Source organism: Diachasma alloeum, unplaced genomic scaffold (genome assembly GCF_001412515.2).
Source record: "Diachasma alloeum isolate Michigan unplaced genomic scaffold, Dall2.0 Dall_scaffold_00256, whole genome shotgun sequence".
Lineage (NCBI taxonomy): Eukaryota > Metazoa > Arthropoda > Insecta > Hymenoptera > Braconidae > Diachasma > Diachasma alloeum.
In genome coordinates, this window is record NW_021680401.1 from 466418 (window position 1) to 487918 (window position 21501).

The 21501-nt window shown below is 35.4% G+C and overlaps 2 protein-coding genes across 5 annotated transcripts in view; both read left to right on the forward strand.

Moving 5' to 3' along the window:
* LOC107037565 (protein tramtrack, beta isoform) overlaps positions 1-2296 on the forward strand; it is a 27365-nt gene extending 25069 nt beyond the window's left edge. For 2 of the 3 annotated variants that reach the window (XM_015256186.1, XM_015256185.1), the window contains one exon: positions 594-2296. In XM_015256186.1, coding sequence (XP_015111672.1) covers positions 594-689 — 96 coding nt within the window. In that variant the 3' untranslated portion in view covers positions 690-2296. The remainder of the gene's footprint in view (positions 1-593) is intronic. The other variant, XM_015256187.1, reaches the window with a different exon arrangement.
* Positions 2297-3293: 997 nt separating this feature from the next.
* Positions 3294-21293, forward strand: LOC107037608 (dnaJ homolog subfamily A member 1). Of its 2 annotated transcripts, none has more exons than XM_015256243.1 (5): positions 3294-3707; positions 5095-5281; positions 7244-7529; positions 13137-13476; positions 18968-21293. In XM_015256243.1, exons 2-5 carry the CDS (start codon positions 5150-5152, stop codon positions 19395-19397), a joined length of 1188 nt encoding a protein of 395 aa, XP_015111729.1. In that variant the 5' UTR covers positions 3294-3707; positions 5095-5149; the 3' UTR covers positions 19398-21293. The 2 variants fall into 2 exon arrangements, with proteins under 2 accessions (XP_015111729.1, XP_015111730.1); XM_015256244.2 differs by lacking the exon at positions 3294-3707 and adding an exon at positions 4174-4309.
* Positions 21294-21501: the final 208 nt, after the last annotated feature.

A 21501-nucleotide genomic window follows, 5' to 3' on the forward strand; every position in this document is an offset into this window, starting at 1 on the left:
GTCGACGAAATGTCATGATTGATCACCAGGGGGGGAGAGGGTCAGAAAGGAGCCAAAATTGGATCACGTGATTTATGGACGCCCCCTCATGAAAAATGACTATGATGGAAAATCGCGGATCTCTCATTGTTTAAATTTCAGTAACAAAATAGTGGACCGAGATAAGTCTAATAAAAATATATGAGTACCCACTGTACTACAGTACCACTGACTCAATGTGACTGAAAGTAATATATTTCAGGGCAAGTGTCATGGGGTTTTTTACTCTCGTACAGTTGGCGTCCGAGCCGAAGGCGAGGATTGGCCAACCACGCGAGTAAAAAAAACCCATGGGACTAGTCGTGAACTATATTTTTCCGTAGTGATTTTCACTTTTACGAGTTTGGGAAAGGGCCTATACCAATCCCCGGATGAGGAAAAGTGAAGGTCAGTACGAAAAAATAAAGTTTCTTAGACTTATAAAACTTTTTTCGATAGGAAACATTGTGTTCTCCCCCTTATTCCCTAGCATAGATGATTAGCCTAATATAACATATGTTGAGTCCAATATATTGTTCACTGGTCATTGAATAAATTGTCAAAAATTCTTCTAGGTTGCGATGGGACACTCCGCAATGGAAGAGATTCTCAAATTCGGAGAATTCAGCTCACTCCTGAATAAATCATCGTATTCAGCCGATAAAAATTAAAGAACCACAGATATGATCATAATTCAAGGGAGAATGAAATTGAAGACCCGCGATCTGTCGGAAGAGATGCTCAAGTTGACACTGGAGTGAACATTGAATAGACGAATTGTTCGGGTACAATTTGTGTTTTATTTCTTCCTCTTCCACTGTGGTTACACCGAGAGGAAATAATGAGTACACTAAAAGCATTTCTGGGGTTGATCAATGTACGTACCTGAAATTTGTGCTGATACGAAAATCCGATATCCAAGGTCTCCCAAAATTTCAGGGAAATATTGGTGACGAAAGGTCTAATGAAATCTCGAGTTATTAATTAATAAGGTGTGGCCAATCAACTTTTTTTTTCTAATAGAGAAATCATACACCTAGAGAAATAACACATTCGTATCAAATGAGACTGTTTATTTTGAATTTTCCTATTCATTTCAGCGAAATGTTTGTTGAAAATAAAATCTTATATTTATTTTCATAAAAAATGCTCTATTGTATTCAAATACACAATTTGTTCAATCCAAAGAAAGGATTATTACAAAGAGATATTTAATTTCTAACTAATAAAGTCTTTATTTTTATTTTTTTTAATCACAAACACTGGTTGATACTAGAAAACCTATTTATTTGAAGTGAATGAAAACGAAAATAAAAATAATGTTCAAACCTGAACAAAAGTTTTATTGCAAGATATTTGGATGAACCCATTTATTTGATTTAAATAAAGTTTATTTGATTCGGATAAGCCATTTCTCTGGATGTATCCTTCTTTCGATTCTAGGCATTGACCTAAAAGCATTGAACGTTTAATCGATTCTGATCAATAACACATACGTTATAATTAATGCGTTATAATTAATAACGCATTAATAAAACGGAGGAGATAAACATTTTGTCAGAGCTTTCTGAACTGTACTAAAAAGATTTTCCTTGCGTTTTGGGACATCCTGTAGTATATTGAAATTCAATCGAGCTCCAAATAGTTCATTGAAAAAAGCGAACTTGACCAAAATCGTTTTGAGAAAGAGAAACAAGTGTTTCAATCTCCAAATGAACCAAAGAAACATTAGTAAATATTTTGTCATACGCCATAACGTCAAGTACAAATCTCCAAATACTGAGAGAAAATTACATTGTTTGTAAGTGTGTGTGGCCGTGAGAATATAAGTAATTTTTTTTCCATCTCATCCGTAGGGAACTATCCCATTTTTTTCTTTTTTTTTTCTGAAATATTGAGTTGAATACTTTTTGTTTGAGAATCGGTTCTTATGAGTTATAAATCGTCCTCGGACGTTTGTTGTTGTTGTAAAAATACATTTTGTTGATTAAATACCATTATTGTTGCTTACGCATTAAGTTACGGATATTAGTTGATTATGAATCATGAGAAAAACGTGCAATTACACGATTAGTGTCATTACTTAGAACATTTGTGTTTTAGATTAAGAGAATTGGGTGAGAGAGTGGAGAAAACTTAGCCGAATTTTGGAGTTTTAAGGGTTGTCATTGATTGATGTGCAATTATTGGTAAATCGACGGATTATGAATACGGATGAATTTCATATCGTATTGTACAATTGTGTAGTATGTGTAAATAAATGATTTAAAAAAACAGATTTCAATTTTATTCCAATTTCTCGCAATTACATTCGTTTCATATCATAGTTACGAATTTTCACCAATTATAACAAGTAGGTTTTTCAATAGGATGAAACAAAATTCCTCCATGAATATGAGTTTTCAGCACGTTCCGAAGGCGAGTGCTGTAATCATATAAGCCAGAAAAGTTTTTTTCGGCCTTGTGACAAAGATGTATTTTTTTACACTACTGCTACGTTCACCTCGTAGCGAAAAGTGTCTCTTCGTTTACTTCTCGTTTACAAGTAAACGAAAAGTGCCTTTCACATGTGCCCATCTCACATGTGTCGAACAATATTTTTTAACAGTGATGTTACGCGAGTGGCCGAACTGTGCCTTTTTCGTTTACAAGAAACGAGTTTCTCATGCAAATCGAATAAACAATATGCTGCAACTCAACAAGGAATGGTGCGACTCCCATAATGTTCTGATAGGATGACGTGGATATTGATATCAATTTTTTGAGCCATGATTAATTCTATTCTATCAATAATTAGTCAATAAGTAGTGTCAATGAATAGAGCTTATGGATGTCTATATTTATGAAAAAAATCATAAAAATCAATAGAACCCTTCCCTTATAAGCAAAATTCGAAAAAAAAAATTTCAAAACCACACACATTCAGACGCCACCTAAAAATCCCATATATTCGGACCGTAGACCGTAGTTAGTTACCCTAACACAAAAAACTTGGAAACTCAAATTCGAACGATTACAAAGCTTCCATTCGGAAGCAATTCTATTCACATAGAGTAATCAGAGAAGAGCGCCACGAATGATGTAATCACTAAAACATTCCCTACAATTCAACAAAAGTGTGATACTATATATACACGCCGGTTAAAAGCACAAGATACAAAAATCAAAGTCTAGAAAATTCGAATTACGAAAACTGCTCGGTCGATAAAACATTCGCATGCCGATCTTCCCACAAAACATTCTAGAGCACAGCACATTCGCACGAATTTACTTCACAATTCTCTTGTTTCAGTGCTCATCAAATCTCATAAAAAACGCGCTAGAGATATTCAGTGCGAACATTACACAAGCACGAACGAATTCAAAATACCAAAATAATTTTGTTTTCTACGCCATAGAATATAAAAAATCTTTCAATTATCCCCGAGTTCATAAAAAACCCACACTCCTGTTGCCAGCGCTATCGGGCCGCCGTTTGGAAAGCCCATTGGTCTCCTTCACCGCCCGTTCGACGTCCATTATCCATCGAGAACTTTCGAGAAACGGAGGTATATCTGCACTGGCAGTCATATCCCGAGAAATAAACGGTCAACGGAGGCCAAGCATTTTGGAGTCATTGAGTTTCCTCGTGGATCACACGACGGTATTTTGTGATACATAAAAATTGTGAATCATCAAATTGTCATCAGGTAAGCCCACCTCACCAAATCAATGGGTGTTGAGCGCCACATTTATCATGAATTAGTGAAGGAAAATCAATACATCAATGAAAAATTTGCATTTTTTTTGTCTTGAGGCACTTTGGCTGATCTAACCATCGTCAGCGTTACGCGTGTTCGGCCCTGAACTGCATGTCGTAATTAAATTCTTCACTTTACTAATATTACGTACGAAATCCATTTGAAGGTTGTCATGCAGCATCTATAGATATATCACCCACGTTGATGAATTAAATCGAATCCAAAAGTGCATATTTGTAATTTGCATTGATTAAAATTTAATTATGCAGTAGTGAGCATTGTGTAGGCAATTCTAGTATTTTCCAAATACACTCGCTCCCAGATTTTTTTCAGTTCACCATTGCGGTTTATTTTTCCTATACCTAGGCCGTCTGGCGTGGCTTTGAGTTTCCAATGAGGGATCCCCTGTCCAAAACGTGCTCACATGCCCTTCCAACTACTTTATGCATTGTCACCTGCTTAATCAATTTCTCGGCATTTCTTTTAAATTGTGACGAAGATTTTAGTGAATGTGGTTGTGATTTTTTATTTCATTCTGCGAGGAGTTTAGGGTGAGTGGAATTATCTGCTCAGTTTTATCCGTTTAGCCTGAAATTCTAGACTAGAAAGGCTGATTCCAATGCCCCGACGCTAACGTCCGCCATTTTCGTATAATGCTAATGAATACTCGGTTGCTACCTTCGATGAGTTTTTTCAAAAATTATAACTATTACTTTCAATGATTTTTAGATTCGACAAATGTTTATGGAGCATTGTCGAGTAGTGTTTTGTGGGCGAAGGGTCTTAGTTCCTGATTTTGTTTTGATTATTGGAGTAGCAATGGTTTTTCCGGGCGGTATTTATTTTTATTGGATGTCTTGACATATATGTGGAATCATTATGTGCTTGCTCTAGTTTAACGTCTTTCAAGTCGAGAAAGTGAAATTTGTTTTTTATTATGCTAATATCTTGGTAGTGATTTTCGGAGAAATTCTCATGAAAGTTTTTCTGTTGAAAGTTTTGTCAACTAGAAAAACAGTCTATCGTCATTTTACGCTAAAATTATTCGTTCTTGAGATAAAGACACAATCCACAATGATGTGCCATTTTATTGGAGCGTGATAAGAATATCGCTCAATTGAGAATAGGAAAATTAGAATGAATACATTCAAAAATGTAATTCCTGAATTGAGAAAAAATTGAAAAAAAAATCAAATTTTTGACTCAAAAGAATTGGGAATAGAGTGAAACCTTGCTGTTTCAAGAATACTCTTTCCCTTTTTAATAATTTCTGAGGTAATGTAAGTTCATTCATTGTAGACGATTAATTTGTCGTTTTTCAATTATATTGTTACAGTTTGTGAAGCAGCTACCAGTCGAACTTTGGAGCCACTGAGGCTATAGACAGCAAAATGGTGAAAGAAACAACCTTCTACGATATTTTAGGGGTTAAACCCGACTGTTCGCAAGATGATCTGAAGAAAGCCTATAGGAAATTAGCTCTTAAGTACCATCCCGATAAGAATCCAAATGAGGGCGAGAGGGTTAGTATTAAAATTAGTCAATTAAACTGATGAGTTTGTTAATTATGTCCAAGTATTTTGACTATTTGTTCTCCAGTGAAATGCTTTTCTACTTTTGTTGGCAAACATCTGAGGTTTTATTTGAGCTCCGTTTGACGCTAAGTTTCCGTACATATTGCGATGATTTTATTATTTAAACTTTTCAGCTCTGAATTTGAATTTTGATATTGTATCGTTAGAAAGCATATTTTAAAAATCAGCAAAAATAGAAAATTTACTTTTCACTGGTAGAAATTTTTTGAAATTTCATGCAAGATATTATAGTAAATCTCATGAGAGGGACATTGAATCGAATTTAGGGAAAAAATGGTTATGCAATTTCAAGTTTAAAGTATAATTCACGGAAATTCATGAGTTTTTAGTGGGAGTGAGATGAAAATTTCACAACTTGATTGAATTTTCAGTGGAACATGTTATTGGAATTATGAAAAAATTGTAAAATTGAAATAATAACTCTGTGAAGTTAGTATGACTCTGATTCTTTATTCAGTCGCACGTAGAAGACGCATCTCGATCTGTACTCTAACTACGGCGGTCGGAGACTAACTGCAAAAAAATAAGGACCAGTAGATTGGACCACATGGAACGCATTTTCTCTTTGTCCTTTGTTCTATGTTTTGTTTAGAGAATTCGTAGTCGCCCGCCATGCGGTCGCCACGTAACATAAACACAATTTATTGGTTGACACTGACAAGTGTCGAGCTGTGCAGAAATTGATTTTTGAATACTATTTCGTTCCATGAAATCCAATGCATGAATATTCAGAAATAAAATGACATGAATTTGCAATTTTTCCCTGAATTTTTCTTGATTTTTCTGAATTTTCACAGAATAATTGCACTGAAAAATCAAGTATTTTATTAGTTTTCCCATGCTTTGAACAGAAAATCAATGGAATATTTGATTTTTCAATAACAAGATTTCTTGAAATTTCAGTGGAACTTGAATACGATAAAAATTTCCAGAATTTGGCACGGAAAATTCAGACGAAAATTTTTTACACTGTTGAAGGAAGATTGGAAAAATGATAAAAAAATTACAATTTTCAAAAATTACGAGCATTTTCTAGAAATAGTTTATGAGCAATCATTTTTCCACCATAAAAATCATTTGTTCGGAATCGTAATGAATTTATTCATATTCAGAATTTTACCAGAAATTGATTTCATACCTAAAAAAAAATTCCGAAAGTTTAAACAATTTCAAAGATTTAGTTATAAACACCGAATGTTAAAAAAAATTCTTTGCAAAATGTAATTTGAATGACGCTGAATATTCATTATCTTTTTGAATTTTTTCTCACGCCATTTAATTGACAAATTAGATGATTGAAAATGGTTAAATCTTAAGTCTAGTCTGTACCAAAGTATAAAACATGCTTGGAAATCCTTAAAGTAAAATATTACATCATTACATGATAATAATACGATGAAATTTGTAGTCTCCAATTCTCAATTTCGGTCATTTATTCTACTCATTCTATCAAACAACAAGGATAGAAATCGAATTTATTGGTATTCTTTCATTATTCGAAAAAAAAATCGATTTTAAAAATTTTCAGGAATACATGGATTCTTCTGTTACCCGAATGAGATTTTGAATAATTTTGATTTTGTGTATTTATTTTTATCACAAAAAAATACTTTTTACTGGTTTTTAACATAATTCTTCTTCGCTCAATGTTGTAATTTGTGAATTAAAGAAAACAAATAATATATAATAAGAATAAGAATGGATAAAATTAAATTAAACTAATTGTGAAGACGGAAATTTAAATAAAATAAGCCAGCGAGGGGCGCCAAGCGCCCGTTTGCTTGTGTATAACTATATATATTACTATAAATCATAAATATTATATATTTTCTGTAAATATTATATAAAATATATAATATTCACTGATGATTCCCTTTCACCTGATTTCAGTTTAAGCAAATTTCTCAAGCTTACGAAGTATTATCGAATCCGGAGAAGAAACGTATTTATGATACTGGAGGGGAGCAGGCCCTCAAAGAGGGGGGAATGAGCAGTGGTTTCTCCTCGCCCATGGATATCTTCGACGTATTCTTCGGTGGTGGCAGTGGTTCGCGTAACAGGAGGTACAAGGGAGATAATGTCGTGCACCGACTGTCTGTTTCACTCGAGGAACTCTACAAGGGTACAACTAGGAAACTTGCATTGCAGAAGAATGTTATCTGTGATAAATGTGAAGGTGAGATAATTTTTTCCCAATGTCCTGCATTTCCATTTTCATTTTTAATGCCTGCTAGAATGGACCCACTATCAGTTTAAAATGAAACCCATGAGAGTCGGTAAATAAGGACAAAATTCGACTGGGTTGTTGGTCGCTGGCTTCGCTCGCTCTCATTGCGTGTGAGTTGGAGTGGGTGTGATCCATTACGAGTTGAACCAATAACTTCCAGACTAATTGCCTTTCATTCATTTATTAGAATTAGATTTTTCTATACAACTTCTTCTATTGAGATATTCTCCGTTGAATTTCCTCAGCTCAAATTTCCTAGGTCTTTGTTTCATTTTGTTAACGAAAAAAACAGAAAAATAGAATGGAAAAAAAGTGATAATGAAAAAAATTGACCTACATTGAAAAATAATTGAAAAGTTTCAAATTTCAAAAATTCCTGTTCGAATTACTCCGAAACCGCTGAGACGATTTTGTTGGAATTTCACTTGTCTTAAGCATACAAAGTTGCATCAATTATGATGACAAGAAATCAATCTCATCCTTTCTCTGAGAGGAATTATCAAATTTGTAAAAAAATGTTATTTTTCGACGTTTTTTCACAAGTTTAATTGCAAAACCTAAAGAACCGCTGAGGCGATGTTGTTCAAAATCTAATGACTTCTAAATTACATGAAAACACATCGGTTGTGTGAAAAAAATGGAATCGTATCGTTTGTTCGAGACATATCATAGCACGAAATTTAGGTCATACACACACATTCACACATACAGAGCGGTCTCTAAAAAGTGTCGGGAGGGCTCATGAAACGTGGAGAAATCATGAAATTTCCACAATCGATTTTCGGGGTCATTACAATAACTTCCTCCCTTCCGGTCGGGAAGTTAAAAATGTTTTTTTAATTTTTGTAGATCACTTCCAATTTATTGTTTTCAATCAAAAAAGTTGTTTCTGTCCCTTCATCAGCCTAAAAATTACCGAATTATTCTCGAAGAGGAAAAAATTGAATTTCGGGAAATGCATAAACGTTATTTTAAAAAACTGATCTTCAAGGGAAAATGAATGATCTTATTTCTTCACTTCACTGCTCATTTAATTGTAATGTTGGGAATTTTTCTTTGAACATTCAAAATATTTCTGCTCATTGGATTTGCATTACAATTTTATTTTCACGTCAATGCTTGATCATTTCAATATTTCCTTTCAAATTGAATTGAGACATTTAAATTCAGTTCGTGATTATTTAGGTTCCTACGAAGAGGCACTCACGCTGCATTCATAGGAACAATGAAATTAACCAATACGAAAAAATGAAATTTTTCTCTATTACGAAAAATTGTTAAAATTTAGTAGTACAAAGACAAACTTCGAATGCAGACAAGTGTGAATTCCGTCAATTTTACTCTCAATTCATTCTTGCAACGAAACATTTTTTCAGTGGAAAATATTTTAGGGGTCGGATGCTCCAAAGGGTCAAGTCTTTCGAAAAAAAAGTATCAATGGAAGTGTAGATAAACGCTTATTATTTAATGAATAATTCTTCCAAGTTTCATCAACTCGTTTGATGAGTAACCAACTATTTCATATGACTAAAACTGGAGATTTTCTGAGCCAAGACATGAGATGATTTACATTGCATTCTCCAAATGAATGTTTTCTATTCCATTGAGTTTCTCATCATATTCAGGATTGCCGCAGAGGCAGCAGTTAAATGAATCCAGAACTCTCCTACGAATAATTTTATATGATTACTGAAGAATTATTACTGAGATGTGAAAGAGAAAACACCGTCAATACCTGGCGTTAAGGAATTTTCCGAAGTATGCAGCAAGCAACTACGATTTCTTATGTATCCATTTAGCTATGAAATTAGTCTACAGCTGCAGCGAAATTCAATTTTCATCACGCTGTGCGAAAAAGTAAAACGTCCCTTTTCCACACATTGTGATGAAAAATATCGTTCGATACTCGTGGGAAAAGTGTTTCTTGGCTCGTGGGAGATTTATAGCACGAGCCGAAGGCGAGTATATTGGATGGATGTAACTTTGATGTAACCTGCAGACAATAGTATATTTTGTTACGAGTGCGGAAAAGAGTTTTCTCTTTTCCGTAATTGTATGTATCTTCGGTACAGCCGCCTGAAATTTTTCGTAAAACCCGACGGCCTGGCGCAGTGAGTAAGGTCGTTGCCTCACGTACGCAAGGTTCCGAGTTCAAATCCCGTCGGGTAGAATGGTAAGATCTAACCATTTTAAAGTCTCGATCATCATCGCAATATACTCGAATATACTAACCGAGTCGAAGTGATGTAAAATAATAAAAAAAAAAGGTTTTCGCCCCCAGACGAGTGTGTAGCAAAACCCCAATTCGTACATCATCAATAATCTTGGTATCCATAGTGTAAGAATTTGAATTTTGCTGAATAGTCGTCTGACGACGAATAATCTTGGAATCTAGTTTCTACTCTAATGGTAAGTTCCATTGCCTCTTAAGAAAATTCAAGTATCTTACAGTTTGGTACAGACCACTCTATAGATTCAACCATCTTCAATCATCAGATTTGTCAATCAAGTTGCCTGAGGAACATTTTAAAAAAATCGTGAATATTCAGCGTCAAGTTACATTTTGCACAGAATTATTATTTTGTAAAACATTAGTTGATTATAGATATATAACTGAAATTGTTTAAACTTTCGGAAACCTTATTTTTTTAGGCATGAAATCAATTTCTGGGAAAACTCTGAATATGAATAAATTTGTTACGATTCTGAAGAAATGATTTATGTGGTGGAAAATTGTTTGTTTATAAATTATGAATAGAGTGCTTGTAATTTTAAAAAATTGCAATTTTTAAACTATTTCATCGATCTTCCTCCAACAGTAAACTTTCCAATTTTTTTTCAGATTTTCAAAATGTTTTCTAATGGTTCGATATCGAAATTCAAATTCAGAGCTGCATAGTTTAAATAATAAAATCATTGTAAAATGTTGGGGATTTGTCCCTATATTTCCCCATAGGGTCAAATGGAGCTCAAATAAAAACTCTGATGTTCGACTACAAAAGAAGAAAAGCATTTCACTGGAGAAAAAATAGCCAAAGTACTTGGATATCCTTAAAGTTTAATTTTTTAAAGGTGAGACTACTATGAGTTTTAAAAGTCGCGGGCTATTGAAGTGAGATTTCTCATGCATTGAAAATCAATTATATATGTCTAACAACGAATAATTAGTGCAATTTAAATTATTTATTGTTCGTTTGCCCCACAGGCGCTTAAAATGTTAAAAATAGTCCAGGACCTCCAATTTTTGAGCTGCAGAGGTTTTTTTTTTAAAAAATTTTTTATCGATTCTTTCACAATCATATTTCGAGCTATTTTATATCAATAGTGCAATTTTTTATTTAAAAAATAACGAAATTAGCTGTATAGGAGTCGAATTTCAAACAACTAATTGCCCACATTTTTTCAAAAATTTTGAAAAAAAACCTCTGTAGCTCAAAAATTTCAGGCACTGGACTATTTTTAATATTTTTAGCATCGGCGGGACAAACGAACAATAAATAATTTTTTTGCACTAATTATTCCTTTCTAGACATATATAATCGATCTTCAATGTATGAGAAATCTCATTCCAATAGCCCGAGACTTTAAAAACTCATAGTAGTATCCTCTTAATGTGACAAACTTTCCAGGTTTTTCTTAATATTGAAATTTATTTTTTGTCACTGCTGCTACGTTCAGCCCGTGTCGAAAAGTGCTTTTTCGTTTACTAGTAAACGAAGTCTTTTCGTTTACAAGTTTCGACTTTTCGTTTACTAGTAAACGAAAAATGGCACAGTTCGGCACTCGCTGAAAGTAACATCACTAACAAAAAATATAGTTCGGATACACGTGCGACGGGGTGTTTTAACTCGTGTGATTGGCAGCCCTCGGCTTCGCCTCGGGCCGCCAACTTCGCACTCATTGCCACGCCGTCGCACTTGTATCGAAATATACTATTCTCAGTAGCAATATGTTTGAGCGTATTTTTACAAACAAATTTAGATTCTGCATCGTAAGAACTATCGAGTAGCATCGGTTTTATCCTCCGGCCGCAACCCTCGCGTATTTTGTTGGGTTGTGAAATAAAAAGTATTTGAAAGGTGGGTCCAAAGAATTATTATTCATTTTTAATTGGCTATCGAACCATTGAATCCCATTTCATATGTATTATCAAGGTTTTTCAACATGGGTATTAGTATCAATAGACACTAGAATCATGCATAATCAATCTTCGAATTTTTATTAAAAGGTTCTTGCGGCTGAAGGAGATATGAGCGAAAAGTTCTGCAATGGAATTCCCATGGCTAATTTTCTGATTCTTTTAAAAAAACATTGATTAGCAAAAGATGATGATAAACATAGTGAAAATTACATGTGACTGCAAATTGACCACCATTTTCAAAAAATTCAGAAAAGTTATGGTTGAAAACTGTATTTTCAATTTTTTTAAGGCATTCAATTGAATTGGTAAATTTTATGATGAAATCATTCAATTATGTAGACTCCCATTGATCGAAAGATCTTGTATAACGAAATCTCATTTCATTTAACCAGAACAATAAAAAATACCGGGAATCTCAACGCCGGAGTCCCGTACAATATTTAGTGGAATAACGTATAGGGGAGGTAGGGGCAAAGCGGACCCCCGGGGCAAAGCGGACCCCTTCGAAAAAAAAAAGTGTGGGGTAAAGTGGACCCTCACATAAATTATTGAATCGAGTCGCCAGAATTATTCTAATACGTTTTATAAAGTGAAATTTACTACCTTGACTAAAAAAATATGCAATGAGGGCAAGTATAAATTTGTGTGAGCTCCTGCGGATCTAATTGTGAACAAAAAATGTGAGTTTTTGATCGACAGCGATTACATTCTATCCAATCGGTAGAACAACATGACAATGACTCCTGACAAACGGAAAATTAAAATAATTTTAAAAAAACAGAGGGTCCACTTTGCCCCAACATTAATTTTTTTTTAAATTTAATGACAGATCTTAATTGCAATTCTAATGAGATTATGATCTCCACGTGAAGTGCATTGACTCATTAGAATTTAAAAAACTAAACGATTCGCTTAGAGGGTCCGCTTTGCCCCTACCTCCCCTATATTGTAACGAAATGGGTCTATTTATTAATTAATTAGTTTATTGACGGGATTTAGGGCGCGAAAGACATAAATAAAACATGAGAACTAAACGACACGTCCGGGCAATCAGACATTTGATAAAAGAATGACAACGCTCACACTTGAATGTGGTTGAGAGGGAAAGATAGAACAAATACGTAACAATACAATCATTGTTGCAATTTGATAGACAGGATAGTGGTAATTTTCAGGAGAACTGGAGTGAATTCGATTCAGGAGGAAAAAATCCTGAAATTTCCAATTCCAGTGAAAATTTACACTTTCCATTCCTTGAAATTTCAGAGGAACTGTCACTTGGAAAAAATTTTAATAACAAAATTTCCCCAGTATTCAAACTTTCAAATATTATAACGTCTATCTGTCAAAGCTGTCTGTCCGCGGGTGTATATATACGAATCCATCTGAATTGTTTTCTTCTATTATGAAATCAGGATACGGAGGCAAGAAAGGTTCGGCGCAGCAATGTAGCACCTGTCACGGTACCGGAATGATTGTACAGATTACTCCAATTGGCCAAGGAGTTGTTCAGCAGATCAGAGGACCCTGCACCAACTGCAAAGGACAGGGAGAATACTTTGCATCACGAGATCGTTGTAAGCAGTGTACTGGAAGGAAAACTATCAGGGACCGGAAGATTTTGGAGGTGCATATTGACAAGGGTATGGTTGATGGGCAGAGGATAGTGTTCAGTGGTGAGGGTGACCAAGAGCCGGGACTGGAGCCGGGCGATATCATTATCATTCTTGACGAGAAGGAGCATCCTACATTCAAGTGAGTATTAAATTTCAGCTAAATTTCCCAAACGCTCGAAATTGAATTTCACACACTGAGCGAAAAACATCGTAGTTTCTACGGAATATAGTCGAGGCTTTATATAAGATATATAAGATCTCTGTAAGATACCTCGAGCTCCGAGCGTTCGAGGCCTACCCCACTCTCGGTACTTTTATCGCCTCTCGAATGTTTAGTTCCGTGAGCTTCTTATAAGCAGTGATAGGCATATCAATCAATCATAATTACCGTTAAATTGTGAAGTTATCAATTTTTAACATAAATCTTGAAATTTTAAATATCAAATAAACCATCAATTTGTACATTTCAATTTCGAAATATTCTATCAACCAATAATTTAGGTAGGGAGATTGACGATTATTTGGATAATCGAAAATCAAGTACCGAAATTTAGAATTAGCTTGTTAACTAAAAATTACATTTCAATATTATCAAATATTTTATTCACCATAAATCGGAAAATTTAGTTAATAAATTTGATAATATTTTAAATTTGTTAAATATAGTTAAACTTTGAACAACACAGGAGATAATTCCTTTTTAACCCTTCAGAACTCGCGCTCAGCCACCGACCTTCGTTACTCGCGTGCTGAGCGCTGCGCCGCCCGTGCTTTCAGTAACGTAGCGTTGTCACGTTCATAGGTACGCGCCAAGCGTGCGGCGAGCGGGAAACAGCAACAGCGGAATTGAAAATTTTACATCCTTCGTTACTCGCGCTGGGCGGCACGGCGCCGCTTTTGCGTATGAGCCTCAACAATTTATTATTTTTCGTAGCCTTGATGGATTTTCAGCGGATAAGAACCTTGCTAATCCATTCTAAATGATTCAAGCTAGGCATTCTAATTTTTTCAATTTTTTGAAAGCTCAATTTTGCAAGAGGCAAGCGAAAATTTGAAAAAGGCGGCGCGGCGCTTATAGCGCGAGTTCTGAAGGGTTAATTTTGTCAAAATCTAATATTATTGCCCATCCCTGCTTATAAGATACCTATGGCCTCGCTGATTTTTCAACGGGAAAAGAGTGATTATACTAATCAAACGGAGTTAAGAGTCAAACGGGATGGACGAACGAAGTAATCATAAGGGTCAAATAACCTTAAGGGTCAAGAGTTCAAACGTGTGAGTCAAGTGACGCAACCAGAAGGATTGAACGAGCCCAAGGGTCACCTCTTTTCTTCGGCGCTATAATTATTAAAATGATGACGCAGAATTATCCTAATAGAATAAAGCCTCATTAAAATTCAATTAATTTATGTACTTTCAATAATTTATACCTCAGCTGTCCAGAAGTGATTATTCTCAAGTCCCCCAACAATCCCCCAACATCAGCCATTCTGTCACGCAGAATTATGTTTAGAGAGAAAAGGGAATGCGGACTATACGAATTCAAAATATTAAACTCATATAAATTGATTAGTTATCAACATCCATTTAGTAAAAATGAATACTCCATAGAATTCGGGCACAACGAGTGAGGTATCTTATTTCAAACCGCTGATCCCTATTTTTCCCGGGTATACGGATTCCCGGAATTCCATTCTCCTACTGTCCCTAAGGTATCTTATATAAAGCCTTGACTGTATATGTTATTGGATGCATGTTCTTTCGTATCGAAATAGAATTTCATTGTTTTAACGTTCTAATTCTTCATTTCAATAGTGGATTCCTTAGAGAGCGTAAATAACGGAATATTGCTTCGAAAATGAGGCATTATTTCATGCAAAATATTTTATTGAATACGATTCCGTTAATGTTGCCTACACTAAGGTTTCAGATTGACGGAAAGTGATGCATTCAAATAACTATTAAAATTCGATGAAATCAGTAGCGAAGTGGTAAAACGGTTCAAGTCGACTTATCTCCCAGTTGAGTTTTAGAGGAATATTTCCGAATCTAAGGGAGATAGTGGAATTTTCGTAATTACATTTGTTGTAGCTCTCAATCGGTTCTACAAAAAACGTTATAATAAAAATTTTGCTATTTCCCTTAGATTTCGAGATATTTATTGAAAACTGGAAAATAGTCAAAATTTACTTATACCGTTTTACCACTTCGCTACTGAAATATTCAGGGAATACGAAGGAATATATGATCGATTAGAGCCCTCATTAGATTGAATCATAAGTCTCATGTTTGGGCCCTCAGAATCAACTATTTGAGGATACAGTTTAATCATGCAATCGACAGAAAGTGACGACACATTCCGTATCGCCAATGGATTGTTTCTTTGGCACTATTGAAAAGTACTTAGCGTCTGAGTCAAACAATAATCCGTCTGTTTTACTGCATCTTTCTCTCAGTGCATATTTTTGATGAGAACATTCCCTTACTGATGAGAGATTTTAGACTAAAATCACAAGACATATTCTTGTTGGAAAGTTTCCGGACAATGAACAACATTTTTCGACTTCTCTTTCTAAAGCAAATAATAATACTGATAATTCCCCCATCTGAATGTCAACCAATAGAAATGCAACATTTGATTATGGCAACTTAGACTGACAATTTTTAGTTTAAATAAATCAAGTTCTGGTATCAATATGGTTTTAACCTGTAGAAACGCCAAATACTGTATTTCTACATATTTTTCACATTTTGTTTTTCGTCAATATATTATGTTCGTGGAAATCAAAATCCAGGTCAATCCATAAAAAATCCTGATAAGGGGACTAGTTGGAACGTTTTATGCTTGTACAGCCACAAGCTGCCATTGGAAAAAACTAAAACTTGATTTTTTGTAATTTTTTGAGCAAAAAAAAAAGTACCAAAGACACCTGTATCATAGAGATGATCCCGTGCAACTTTCAAATTTTACCGCGGTTTCTCCTTAATGCAGTGTGAATAAACTCCAGTTCAGTCGTTAAGGATGCCAAGTGGGTCAAGTGCACAACTAAATTGATCATTTTTTTCAAAAATCTTGCATAATAAATTGTGTTAACTTGTTTAATTCATCTCGGCAATTTATATTCAAATTGAGTTGGGATCTAATACATGTAAAATTTTCTTTTTATTTTTTCGACCAAAAAATATTTGTTTTATTGACTATATGGTGATATCCGGTGGGAATCGTGGCAACACCGCTGATGTCAGCTGATGGTAGAGGCGCGAGGGTTTGTTAATATTCGAGCGTGTGTTGGAGGTTATACATGCCTGTGAACAAACCATGGCCTCAGACAAAAATAAAAATTTATTGCGTGTCAAAAGGGACAGTTTATCTTGCAAAAATGTAAAAAATTTTTTNGTGGCAACACCGCTGATGTCAGCTGATGGTAGAGGCGCGAGGGTTTGTTAATATTCGAGCGTGTGTTGGAGGTTATACATGCCTGTGAACAAACCATGGCCTCAGACAAAAATAAAAATTTATTGCGTGTCAAAAGGGACAGTTTATCTTGCAAAAATGTAAAAATTTTTTTGACATTTGGTTAGCCATAACAAGATCCATTGAAATGATTTCCCGAGATGAGTAGATCCTGAGACCAATGTTCTTTCGCACAATTCGTTTAAAAATTCACTTATAAACACCATTCGAGTCTCATTGATTAATAATTACGTTTGAAATCCTAAAATTCACTTTGAAAAAACATCTATCGTGAGTGACAGGTAGGGTTATGTTAACGGGGGACGTATCATCCATTTTGCTACGAGTGATTTTTTTCCCCGGAAGTGAGTCGAAAAATTAAGATTTCGTTCTTATTTGCCCCGGTTTCCCTGATTTCGCCCGGATCAATCGATTCAGCTTTTTTAAAACATTTTTTCCATATTTTTCGGGATTTTTCATGAATCTCTAAATTGGCCAATCTTTTATTTTAGTGCATAACCTCATAAGAGCCAATGCTGNCAGGAAAGCCTGGCCCCAGATTTTATAGTGACGGAGTGCTAATAGGGGGCATTCACATAAAATGTGGATGACGCCCTCCTTATCGCCTCCGCACAGTCTGCAGTCTTTTTGTCCTGCAAGTTTCATCTTGAACAGATGAGCTCTGAGAGCTGTATGACCCGTAAAGAGCCCTACTGCTACCTTCAGATCCCCTCTGTGCAGCTCCAGAAGCTTTCTGATCCTAACTCTTAGTTGCCCTCTCATAAGCAGTTTCGCTTGTCTGGAGGTCGCAACTTTCTCCCAACGTCTAACATGATCCCGCTGGAAATGATCTTTAATAAGAGTTTTTCCCACTGCGAAGGGCATGCCAAGCAGGCCGTGTGAGGGCACCCTTTCTGTACCCTCCTTGGCCAGCTTATCTGCCTCTTCATTACCCAGAATCCCATGGTGACCTGGCACCCAGGTTACGATGACCCGGTTGTTTTTACCCAGTGTGTCCAATGCCTGCATGCATTCCCACACCACCTGTGACTCTGTAGTGGGTTTTTCCAGGGCGTGTATCGCCGCCTGGCTGTCACTGCAGATGAATATTTTCATCTTTTTTGTGTCTCTCGCGTTCAGATACTCTGCACACTTAAGTATGCCCAGCATCTCTGCTTGAAAGACGGTTGAATGATGGCCCAGCGGAAAACTCTCTCCGAAGCCATCTTTCAGACGGTAGATGCCTGCCCCAAAACTTTCATTGAAGCCAGAGCCGTCCGTAAACCAGTAGTCCTCTCTTGGTCCTGGTTTACGTTTCGAGTCTAGCCACTCCTGTCTGGGTGGTATACTCGTTCTGAAAGTTTTCCTGATCTGATACTTCCTAGGAATCCTATCCGTCTTACCTATGAAGGGTCGATCATTGATTAGGCTAAGCCTTGTATGGCCTTGGCCCGTCATCTTCCATTCTAGTTGGCACCTTAGTCTATATGCAGTTGTGGTAGCACAACTCACAACCCTAAGGTCGAGGGGTGGGATACTGAGTGCTATTTCTAGCGCCTCAGTAGGTGTCGATTTCATGGCTCCTGTTGCAGCCCTCAGGAAGGTTCCCTGTAGGCTTTTCAACAGGTTCCTTGTTTCCGTCTTACTCACCCTCGGCCACCAGACGACCGCAGCGTATAACAGTCTCGGAAGTAGAACTATTTGGTAGAGCCAGAGCATCATTTTAGGATTGAGTCCCCATGTCCTGCCCACAGCTCTCCTGCACCCTTAAGAGTAACAAGGAAAACAAATTTAAAAGCTCAAAAAAATAATTATTCATCATTGATAATTTTCTACGTGAATTCTAACTTTGATGAATGCAAGAAATTGATCCATCGAATTCTTTCTTAAATTATTTTTTTAGGTAATAGTGACTCGTTTGACTAGGGTGTTTCGATCAGTGACAACTCTGTACATTCATAAATATTTATTTCTCAGTGGCATGGCAATTTCAGCGCACACAGAAAAATGAATTATTTATTCCAAACGTTTATTAAAAATAATAAATTTTCGCAAAAAAATTACTCATCTCCAGGGACTAGAGTTCCTTTTTCTGTGTTGAATGGGAAGATAATTTGTTCGATAATTAAATTGATATTGAATTAAGCCATAATTAATTGATAACCATCCATTGCAGACGTTCAGGACACAATCTTCTGATGACAATGACTCTGAACCTTGTGGAGGCACTCTGTGGATTCCAGAAAATCGTGCGTACACTCGACGATCGAGATCTTCTCATAACATCTCTCCCCGGAAATGTAGTGAAGCACGGTGATCTCAAGTGTGTTTTAAATGAAGGAATGCCAGTTTATCGCGATCCATTCACACGTGGCAAACTCACAATTCATTTCACTCTCGAGTATCCAAAAACAATTGACCCAGCAATTGTATCGAAACTCGAGCAAATTCTGCCCCCACGTGATCATACAATAATTCCTGATGGAGCTGAAGAGGTACTTCTCGAGGACTTTGACCCTATCGCTGATGCCCAGGAGCAACGAGAGCGCGGCGAGGCGTATGACGAGGACAAAGGCTCATCCCGAGTCCAATGCGCAACGCACTAATTCAAATTTGTAATAATGTTAACGCAAAATACAAAATTAAGACCACTTTTTAATTCCAAAAGATAAACCAACAAACAATAATGAATCAACGATCCAACTTATTATTTATCCTGACGAGTGTTTTATGGATTAAGTCGATACATGATGAGTTATGGACGTCCAGGATCTACATCATAATTATTAGATGATATTCAACTGAAATTGACAATTCAGCAGCTGAGGGAAGGGGAAACAAATTATGAAAATTCATTACAAAAATCGAAAATTGTATCCAAAACATGAGCAAGTAGAATAGTCTAAAAATGATCGATTTACCGTTTTATTTCAATGAAATTGAATTCCAAAAAGTTCTTCATGGCCACAAAGTATAAAAAACTGGAGGAAAAAAGTAATCAGGAACGATTAATCATGAATTGCTACATTAAATTGGCAATTTCCGTAGCTAAAACACCCTGTCATTCATACACACACACACATACAAAACACCATCTCCAAAAACTGCATATTCATTGCTATTTTTTCCTCAGCTGTTGAATTCACATCAAAGACATGAGAAATAAGGAAAAAAATTGAACAACCGTTTGTAATGATTCAATCACGAATGACAGGCCGAACTGGCTTCACTCCTTATGAAGCCTACGACTAAACTGTAGAAAAAAAATAACACAACAAAATGTGCACTCGGCATTCTGATTATTTAAAACAACCTTAGGTGAATTTATTGAATTTCAATAAAACAAGAGAAAAAAACATTAAGTGGTCAGTCAGTCGAATAATAGTGCTCTGCGTCGTCGAATTGATCCCACTACCGATTATTGGATGTTCCTCCCACATTCGAATTTCGTTTACAAATGGAATCAATGAAAATTAAAAAATCACGGGACAATGATTCAGTGACGTCATCCAATGATTTGTTTTCCCCCTTTTTGGTATCTTTTAAGTTTAGAACTTAGGAAAAGATCATTGTGGCTCGGCGGTGAAATCTGCCAATTACTGATCCCCTAGGTTGTTTCTTTAATAGAAAAAGGAAAATAATAATGAAATAACAGGAGAGTGAATAAAGATATTTTTAGGCATGCTTTTATCATCGGAGTGAGAATACTTGACTAGCCGCTGAGCTTTAACCATAGCATGAAAAATCATTAATTTAACTATGGAAAGATGGTGATTCATTCCAAGGTCGGCCCAGGTCTCCATGTAATTAGAAATTAAATAGTCTAACTCATGTCGTAAAAACAAATTACACGATTCATTCGATTTTTGAAATGTTTTCAAGAATAAAATGATGTGAAAACGATTGTAACTATATATATATACTTTGTACTCGTTACACTAATTAATTTATCAAGAGTCACGAATACATTGTATACGTCATACATTAATGAGAAGGATGGTATGTTTCTTCTGTCGTAAAACGGAATCATTGCAATTGAGGAATGAGAGGGATTTAAATTAAACAAAAATCAACTGATTAATATCTGTAATCTATAAAATGAAGAAAATGGCATACTACTACCATTGTATTAATTATTTCTTCCGAGCGTAATATTCACTGGCGAGGAACAGAATGAAGAAGGAATATCTCTGCGGTGTAAAGAAACAATAACTTATTGTCGAGGAATTTTCACGTTGTGCTTCTCTTTGAACCCTTCAGCGAAACTTGATCCATTTAATTTGTAACTCATCTTAGGGTTTCCTATAGAACTTATTTATGATTCATCGGTGATTGATTCTGTTGTCGCTTCGAATATATCGTCGCACCACAGTAATTATAGGTAATATTTTGATCCTTTTTCACTATTTAATTTACTTATGGAGTATTAGAGCAATTGTTTGGCCCTCGATGCAAATAAAACTGGTTAATATGTATAATAAATCCCTTTTTGATTTTGCGAAGTGAATGAAATTATTTTTTTCAACTGATTTTACCGATAAACTTTTTACACAATTCTTCTGTGAGCAGTCTCAATTTTTTTTATTCTTGTATGCCAAGATTTTTATTTTATTCTGAATGTTGAATATTAATCACTTAAAGCTATTGTGAGCAATTGTTGTTTTACTATTGTCTATCACATTTATCAATCAGACTACAACCAATTATTCA